This window comes from Pipistrellus hanaki (genome assembly GCF_964339955.1).
Source record: "Pipistrellus hanaki genome assembly, chromosome: 18".
Taxonomy (NCBI): Eukaryota; Metazoa; Chordata; class Mammalia; order Chiroptera; family Vespertilionidae; genus Pipistrellus; species Pipistrellus hanaki.
This window is the reverse complement of record NC_140520.1, coordinates 40,138,903-40,147,535: the sequence shown is the minus strand read 5'-3', so window position 1 is coordinate 40,147,535 and position 8,633 is coordinate 40,138,903. Positions and strand designations below refer to the sequence as shown.

The 8,633-nt window shown below is 58.4% G+C and overlaps 2 protein-coding genes across 8 annotated transcripts in view; one reads left to right on the top strand and one right to left on the bottom strand.

Annotated features, from left to right (window-relative positions):
• Positions 1-75: 75 nt before the first annotated feature.
• On the bottom strand, positions 76-8,276 carry MPZ (myelin protein zero). 4 transcript variants are annotated; one of them, XM_084867146.1, is made up of 7 exons: positions 6,892-7,190; positions 4,544-4,624; positions 2,297-2,463; positions 1,945-2,158; positions 1,660-1,795; positions 1,293-1,353; positions 76-1,219 (listed from the first exon to the last, which is right to left on the bottom strand). In XM_084867146.1, the coding sequence occupies exons 2-7, from the start codon at positions 4,608-4,610 to the stop codon at positions 1,118-1,120; spliced, it is 747 nt and encodes a 248-aa protein (XP_084723272.1). In that variant the 5' UTR covers positions 4,611-4,624; positions 6,892-7,190; the 3' UTR covers positions 76-1,117. The 4 variants fall into 4 exon arrangements, with proteins under 4 accessions (XP_084723272.1, XP_084723270.1, XP_084723271.1 ...); XM_084867144.1 differs by lacking the exons at positions 4,544-4,624; positions 6,892-7,190 and adding an exon at positions 7,376-8,276 and having other exon boundaries at positions 76-781; XM_084867145.1 differs by lacking the exon at positions 6,892-7,190 and having other exon boundaries at positions 76-781; positions 4,544-4,653.
• SDHC (succinate dehydrogenase complex subunit C) overlaps positions 7,214-8,633 on the top strand; it is a 36,091-nt gene continuing 34,671 nt past the window's right edge. Inside the window, exon 1 of one of the 4 annotated variants that reach the window (XM_084867191.1) lies at positions 7,214-7,293. In XM_084867191.1, the coding sequence (XP_084723317.1) occupies positions 7,274-7,293 (20 nt within the window). In that variant the 5' untranslated portion in view covers positions 7,214-7,273. Of the gene's footprint in view, positions 7,362-8,633 lie in introns of all 4 variants that reach the window. The other 3 variants (XM_084867194.1, XM_084867193.1, XM_084867192.1) reach the window with 3 other exon arrangements.

Here is an 8,633-nt window from a genome sequence, read left to right as displayed (position 1 = left end):
TCGGTGGAAACCAGCGGTGGGCGCGGGGAGGGATGGAGAAGGCAGGGCTTCTGCCCAGAAGAACGAGGCAGCGGCTTCTGGAAATGTCAGTGTTTATTAAACAGAAGGACATCCGGGGTTGAGAAGAAATATACAGAATGTAGGAAAATTCTAAGAATCCCCTGTGGCTGGGAGGGCAGCCTCTTCTCTTTGGCCCTTGTTCCCATTTGTGTTCCTCCTTTCTGTGTGGCGTCTAAAAGCCATTTCTTAAAGCTCATTTGCCTCTTTCCTCTACTCCTGCCCCGAGGACCGTTGTCTCTCCTCCCCCAGGACCTCGAGTTCCAGGACAGCGCTGGGGGCGGCGGGCTGGCTCCCTGAAGGATGTAATGGGGGCGGGAATCGAAACATCCACATGACGTCATTGGTACTCAGTCATGGGGGTCAGAGCAAGGGCACCGGCAAACTAACAAACAAGCATGGATTAAAAAAATAAAAATAACCCAAATAAACCCTGCAGGAGAGGCTGATCTGGATGGTCCCAGTGTTCGGGCAGAGCACACAGTCTGGGCAGGACCCCTGGGAGGGCGGGAGTGTCAGAGCGGGAAGAGGCAGCGGAGCAGGGTGGGTGCAGGGCAGGGGCGCAGGTGGCCTGGAGTCGAGGCGCAGGGTAGCAAGGTCCCTTTCTTCTCGGTGCCGGAGGGACAGGCACCAAACACACAGTCCTTGGGGGCGGTGCAGGGTAGGATCAGGCCCTGGACTCCCAGAAAGCCAGGGGGTGAAGGTGGGGGAGAATATGACGTGCCTGGGGAATGAATTTTGGAATGAAACTTACATCTCAGAGGGAAGTGAGGGCAGGGCAGGGCAGGGCAGGCCTGGGTGCTAAGGCGGAAAGCACCTAGAGGGGCATCAGGAGCCCGGGGCCCAGCTCTGGCAGGGCCTGGGCTGGTCACGGGTCCGAGTCCAGGCCCATCATGTTCTTGAGGGCGTTCTTGAGGCTGGTTCTGCTGGGGGACTTGACCGCGGGCCTGAGCTCCGAGCTCTGCTCGTCCTTGCGAAGCTCCATCTCGATGACCACCACCTGCGCGCCCTGGGGGGCCTCCGCCCCTGCGCCCCGAGCCCCCGCCCGGCCCGCTAACCGCTATTTCTTATCCTTGCGAGACTCCCCCAGCCCCTTGGACTTCTTCTCACTGGCCGCCTTGGTGCTCCGGCTGTGGTCCAGCATGGCATACAGCACGGGCGTCTGGGGAGGGGCGCAGTCAGTCACCGCCCCGCCCCGCCCCCGCCCCGCGGTCCCGGCCCCGAGCCCCGCTAACCTGCCGGCCGCGCTTCGACGAGTCCTTCCCAGACTTGTGCAGCTTCCCCTTCTCCATGGCGCTGCGGGGAGACCGGTGTGGGCGGGGCCTGCCGGAGCCCCTGCCCCGAGACCCTCCCCTCCCTTTCCCTTCCCCTCCCCTCCCTCCCCCTCCCCCTCCCCTCCCCCCTCCCCTCCCTTTCCCTTCCCCTCCTCCCCCCTCCCCTCCCTTTCCCTTCCCCTCCCCTCCCTCCCCCTCCCCCTCCCCTCCCCCCTCCCCTCCCTTTCCCTTCCCCTCCCCTCCCTCCCCCTCCCCCTTCCCTCCCCCCTCCCCTCCCTTTCCCTTCCCCTCTTCTTCCCCCCCCCCCCTGCTCCCCGGGCACCACTACCTGAGCCGCCGCCTCAGGGCCGCCTGCCGGCGCCGCCAGCAGAACCGCACCAGGTAGAAGAGCAGCAGCAGCAGCAGCACCGCGCCCAGCACGCCCCCGACGACCGCGCCCAGCACCACCCCGTAGCGCGTGGGCACTGGGGGCGGAAGCCGGTGAGAGACCCGCCGGCCTGCCCGCTCCCCTGCGGGCGGGACCCCGCTGCCTCTGCCCACCCTCCTGCCTCCGCCCCGGACCGCCCCCCGCCCCCCGCCCCCAGGGCCCGACCCCGCCCGCCGCCTCGCGCACCTTTGTCGAAGACGTAGAGGGTGACCTGCGAGGTCTTGCCCACGATGTCCGGGGGGTTCTTGACGTCGCAGGTGAAGGTGCCGTTGTCGCTGTAGTCCAGGTTGTGGATGACGATGGAGCCGTCCTTCCAGCGCGGGTCCCCCACCCACTGGATGCGCTCCTTGAAGGTCCCCACCTCGTCTATGTAGGGCTGCCCCTTGGCGAAGTGGAAGATCTGCGGGGGGTGCGGGCGGTTCCAGCGGGGGCGGGGGTGCTGCCTCTGCCCACCCTTCCTCTGCCCGCTGCCCTCCCCTCCCCCAGCCCGAGCTCCCTCCAGGGCCGCAGCGCCCTCCCACAGCCCGGCCCCACTCACGGAGATGGCGTCGCGGCCGCCCGCGGGCTGGTAGCGCCAGGTGAAGGAGACGTCGTCCGAGACCCACTCGCTGGACCAGAAGGAGCAGTGCAGGGTCACGCGGGAGCCCACGGCGCCATGGACCTCCCTGTCCGTGTACACGACGATGGCCTGGGCCGGCGGCAGCACTGAGGACAGGGGCAGACAAGCAGAAATGACAGGTTCTGAGGCCCAAGCCCCGCCCCTGAGCAGCCGGCGGGGTGAGGCTGTGTGGTCCGAGCTGGCCGGGTCTGCGGGATGAGTGGCAGTGACTGCTCCCTGGGTCAGCCATTCGTCCGCAGCCTCCCTTTCCCTCGGGCTCAGTGTCCCCGAAGCCGCCCTCTGATGCAGGCTTCCAATGTTTAAAGTTTTTAATAAATTACACAGGTAACACATATTACACTCTTGTTATAAACTACTCAAGCAATAGAGATAAGGCTAAAGTTTCTCTTGAGGCCCCCTCAACCAATTCCTTTCCTGACTATCATTTTAAAAAATATATATTTTTATTGATTTCAGAGAGGAAGAGAGAGAACCGGCAATGATGAGGGAGAATCACTGATCGGCTGCCTCCTGCACGCCTCTCCTGGGGGTGAGGCCTGCAGTCCAGGCTTGTGCCCTGCGGGGAACTGAACCACTGAACCAGGGGCATCTTGGTTCCTGGACTGACACTCACCCGCTGAGCCCCAACAGCCACGCTGTTAGTGAATCAAATTCAATATAGGCTTAATAAACTCAAGATCTGCAGATACTTATGCTTAAGAATATATGTATATAAAAGAATATATGTAGGGATTTCCACGTTGATTCAGAGAAACAATTTTCTTTTTAAAAGCTGCACAGTATTTCTCAGTAGAGCAAAATCAAAATGTTGTACGGGAGAAAAAGAAGGTAACCACAAAACGTTAAGTCTTCTCCCCTAGCCCGTGGTCCTCATTGCTGTCTGGCTGCCACGCTGCCTCCTCTTGACCGGGAGGTCAGGGAGGAGAGGCCGGGGAAGCTGGGCACCAGGCAGACCCCGAGCCCAGAGCTCGGATGGCTGCATGCAACACTCTGTGGCTCGCCCTGCTCCCCCTCCTCCTGGCCGTTCTGGGTCAGTGCCACGCCCAAGACCCACCCACACAAGAAAGGCCATTCCAGGAAGATTATGTGCGTGGGCTGGCCGAGTGGGGGCAATTGTAGACTCCTTTGTTCTACAAGATGGGGAGCAAGCAGCCAAACAGAGAGATCCACTGTCTGAGCAATGTTGGGGGCTCATGCCACCCCCACAGAGTCCTGAATCTCCCACCTCAGCATGTAATATCATTGATTCGCCACCTAAGACCTCTGACAACAAGGAGCATTATTCATTGGGCCTACCTCCGAGTCTTCCTGTTCTAATGTCCCCACTGCCCTTCAGCTCTGCTCAGTGAATGAGGCAGGTGCTGGGAAAGAACTCTCGCCCTTATACTTCAAGATCCCCTGTCCTCACCCCTCTCCCCTCCCTTCCCCAGTGTTTCCTTGGGTCCCTGGATAGACCAGTACAGCCCGGAAGAATCTGGGTTTGGGTTGAGGACTCAAGAAGTGGACACAGAGAAGGTTGGACACCCTGAGCAGCCCCACCCATTGGCCTGCCGCTCCAGGACATTTCAGAAGAAGGAGCCGTTCCATCACCCTGCTCACCCAGCCTGGGGCAAGGAAGGGGTCCACCAACTTAGGAAGGAAGACAGTTTTCGATGAACAAAATCCTAGAATCTCATAAACCCTTCCTCTCACATAATAGACGACTGGTCCACAGAGAGAAACTGAGGCACCGAGAGGCAAAGGGCCCAAGGAGCTGAGACCACAAACCTGGGACCTTTCCTTGGACCACAATCCCTGGACCCTCCCTTCATGGAAACTAAGGGTCTGTACTGGACCATGAGTAGGAAACAGAGTCATGTCTGACCCTGGTCCTTATCTTGCTCCAACATTGCTGCCCCCAGGCCCTCAGCAGGGCTCTGGGCCATGTCACTGATTCCCAGCCTGGGTCCAGTATGTCCACCTCAGAGCGGCTCTCCACATTCCCTACCTCATCCCTGCCCGGAATACCTTCATGCCTCCCTCCAAACGATTTTTTCTCTGAATAGAACATCCCCGTCCTGATCCTTCTCACTCTTTCCTAACTGCAGTGAGCAGCACAGGGAAGGCAGTGGAAAGTGTGCTGAGAGAACCTGAGAAGGGCCCCCAGACTGGGGTGGCTCCACTTACCCAACGAGGAGAAGAGCAGTGCAGCCAGGACAGAACTGGGGCTGGATGAGGGAGCCCCAGGAGCCATTGCTGGGGCAGGGTCTGCAGGTTTAGGAGAGTGGGGGACCAGGAACTGAGCAGGGGATTCCTGGAACCCGCTTAAAATCCCCCAGGGCCCCAGTATGAGGGGGCTGTCCTGAGCCAGTAGCCAATTGCAGCCTGGCATGTGCAGTTGAGAGGTGGTGGTAGGGGGGCCGACTGCAGGGAGCAGAAGGAGCATTGTGTCCTCAGGGTGGAGAGTGGGGTACACATACCACCCCATATACAGAGGGCTTTGTGTTTGCTGGCCTCCCCCTGCCCTAGGCTGGAATGTCGAGGGTGGTGGTGAGGGAGAGGGACAGAAAAAGGGACACAAAAACACTTCTCTAAGGGACAGACGGCCGGAGTCCCAAGGCCATGAGAAGGGGATTTCTTCCCAGATGCCTTGCCTGAGATGACTCCCCAAGAACCCTGGGAGCTACAGGCAGGGCTCCCAAGAGAACCTGGGAAGCAGGCATCGCTGTCATCCTGATGACCTCAATCTGCAGGACAGGCTTCTTGAGAGGACCAGGTCCCTGGAGCCTTCCACTGGACCCGCCTCCCTTCGTCCTGGGTGATTCTTCCCAGATGGAAGCTTTTCTCCCTGGAAAATGCCCAGGGAAGAAATCTCCTGTCTTCTCCCTCCTGTCAGGAAGCTCTTCAATGCTGGATGCTGCAGTCTTAGCCCATTTCAATTTAGAACAAGTCACCAACACCATACTGTGCTACCTAATGTAAAATGCGGGTGTGCGGGCAACAGAGAGAAGAATAAAAATTAGGTCCTCCCTTCAAGGAGTTCAGAATCTAGTTTGTGAAGGCAGAGAGAGGAAGGTCAGAGGACAAGCCTATCAACAATGGACCATAACAGATTGTGACACCTGCCACAGGAGAACGAGGAACAATGTGCTGGGGACCCAGGAGGTACCTTCAGCTGCACGGGCGGGAGACCGTTATGTAGCGGAGATGTGAAAAAAGGAGGTTTACTTAATAAATGAAGTTCAGAGGAAGGGGGAGTCATGTCTGGGAGACAGTATTAGCTGTGGGCCAACTAGGAAGGATCCATGCCATTTTGAAAAAGAGAAATGAGCCCAGGGGGTGGGAGTATCTAGGCAGTAAACAGCGAAAGCAGAAACAAAGAGGTAAGAACGTGTGCATTGTGTGTGGTGGTAGTGGTGATGTGTGTGTGTGTGTGTGTGTGTGTGTGTGTGTGTGTGTTGAGAAGTATTGGGCATATTCCAGGCAGATCTGGGGCCATCCACTTTGACTTGGGAGAACCCGAAGAGGCATATAGGAAACAAGTCTGTACATGAAAATTGAAGGTGGTTTTGATGGGCAAGGATTTGAAGTCTGGGGTAGTGTTTAAAGCTAACCATGGGAGTGTCTATATGCTCAGAGCTGACTTTTATTATACAACAAACATGGCCAGGAAAATCATTCAGATCAGAGCTCTCCTGATTGTTGCCTCCTTTCCTTCCCTCCTTGGAATCATCTGAAATGATTTTGCTTTCCATGGAACCTCTCATACTCCCATCTTCCCTTCTCTCACCCCAAGCCCCAGGCAGATTCTGCTTCTTCTCCTGCTTATTTTTAAGATGAGTCCTGGTGTTAAGAGGATTGCCTTAATGTTTGGTTTGCATTTCAGTGTGAATTATTTCCACCAATTCTGGGCTCTGGAAGTTAGTCTGAGGGAGAGGTCCCTGCTGCTCCCGCTCTGGGACACTGCAGGTTCACGTAAAGCCACAGCTCCCGCACCTCCTTCCTGGCGGTCCTGTGGGTTCTGTGATTAGTATCAAATTTGCATTATGGAAATGCAAAATAGCATTTCATTTGATACAGAAATAAGTGCGTTAATGCTATTTACTAGTAAATCCTGAAAGGAAGGGTGCAGCAGTGTTAAATATAAGTAAAGTCTGAATATTAATGTAATAATATGTTTTATTGTGGATTAGGAGTTGTTCCCTTCACTCCTCCTTCTCCCCTCTGCCCCCAAAAAGACTCAAGAACGTTCCCCTCCCCATTTCTTTCTCACTTGCTCCCTTTCTCCCCGAAGTTCTAACGTCTCTGGAAATGACTGTTGTGCTTGGTTCCTCAAAATCGTTCCTATCCATCAAATCCAAGCGACTTCTCCCCAGCCCACCCTGGATCTTCGGCTGAGGGTGTCACCCCAAAACTGAACCAAGGGACCAGGGAGCGCTGTCCTTGGTTAGTGGGCTCCAGCTCAGGCGGACTGCGGGGCGTTAGAGCTCGGGCCCTGGGAACGGGGTTTGCGAGTTCTCCCCAGACTCACTCACTCCCAGCCGGGTCTGGACTGTCGATGTCTGTGCGGGGAGGCTGCGCGTCAGACCCGGAGGGAACCTCACAGGGGCGACCGGCCGCTTCTGAGCCCACGGGGACGGGGGCGGGGGGACCCACAGGGCCTGGGGGCGTCTGGGCCCGGCCTGCAGCGCTTCCCACAACAACCGAAACGTCCGCTGCAGAGCGGGCCCAGGATCGGTGCGGCGCCGGGGAGGCTCCGGAAGAACTCCCGGGCGGGAGGCGCGCGCCGCAAGCACCGGCGGCCGGACTCGCGCCCCTGCCCCGTGCGGTCACGTGGCAGAAGCCCCGCCCCGCTCGGCAGGCCCGCCCCGCGCCGAGCTTGGCCGCGCGTCACTTCCGTCCAGGTCGGAAACCAAGATGGCTGCGCTCTTGTTGAGGTGACTTTCGTGCGGGGCGGGATCGGTGCCGGCGTCTCTCCGGAGACTCGGCCTGGCCTGGCTGCGTGGTGACGCTGCTCACCTGCCCGGGCAGCGGGGGGCCCGTGCGGCGCCCGCGCCGGGACCCAGCGGCCCGCCGCCCCCTTTCGCGGGCTTGGGGTCATGGCCGCCGTCTTCCCCCGCTGCTCCTGCTCCCACCTCCGAACTCGTCCCGGGTCATCCTCCCGCCCGGAGCCGGACCGGGAGGGGATGCAGGCGGACCTCGGGCCACGCAGGAGAGTGAGGGTGGGGTCGCAGGAAGCCGGCGGCTTGGCTCGCGGGGGCGCGGCCTCCGCCTTTAATGGGCGCAGGTCACAGCCAGGGGCTCGGCCATTCCGCGGCCCCGGGACGGGCCTGGGTCGGAGACCGCGGTTTCTCGCCGTGGCTTCCAACGCTCGGACGCCCCGGCGGCGGGCGGGCCGCGTCCTTCCCACCGGCTCCGCCGCCGAGAGCGGGAGGCCCGGGCTCGCGGGCTGGGTGAGCCGGAGCTCAGCTTAGTCCCGCCGCGGGCGGAGCAGAACCCAGCTCTCTCTGTGCCGTGTTCCCGCCCCGAAGCCCACTGGCGCTTTCCTTCTGAACTGCGGCTGCGGCCTCGCCCCCTGCGCGCCTGCCTGGCGAGGGGGCTGCGGCGGCTCTGCACACTCGGTACAAATCCCAGCATGGTTTTGTGCCAGCCCTATTTTTGGAAACTATTTGTCATGGAAAGTTAGCTTTAATGACGTTGAGATTTAATTCCTGATTTACCCAAGTGTCTCCTCACTTTCCACTTAAGTCACCCAATATAAAAATAGACTTTAGTTTCTCTCTGTTGACAAAATGATTCCTTTTGGAGCTGAGATCAGGAATGAGTCCTCTTAGTCCTTTATTTTTCTCCCTGCCTGTTATTTCCAAACTAGAGGCTTGGTGCACCAATTCGTGCAGGGGTGGGGTCCCGCTAGCACCGGATAGGGTATTTTGGAGTTCGGGGGACGAGGGGCTGCGGAGGTTGAGGGGTGCAGGAGGTGGGGGGGAGCGTGATTGGGGCTCCATCGGTGGCTGGCCTCGGCAGTGTGCCATAGCCACAGGTCCTTGGGTAGTTCTGGTTGCTTGGCTCATGTATATATAGATGAGTCCTTTTTCCCTAAGGAGTGTCTTGCCCATTTTTTACAGAATTGCCTCCATAATTCAATGCTTTTGGATTCTTTGATGTATCATATTTTGGTAGTGGTGGAATTAACATTTAGTTTGAAATGACCATTTTTAAACAGTTCATTTTAGGAGTTTCAAGTTTGGGTTTAGAAGCTGAGGATCACTATCCTCAT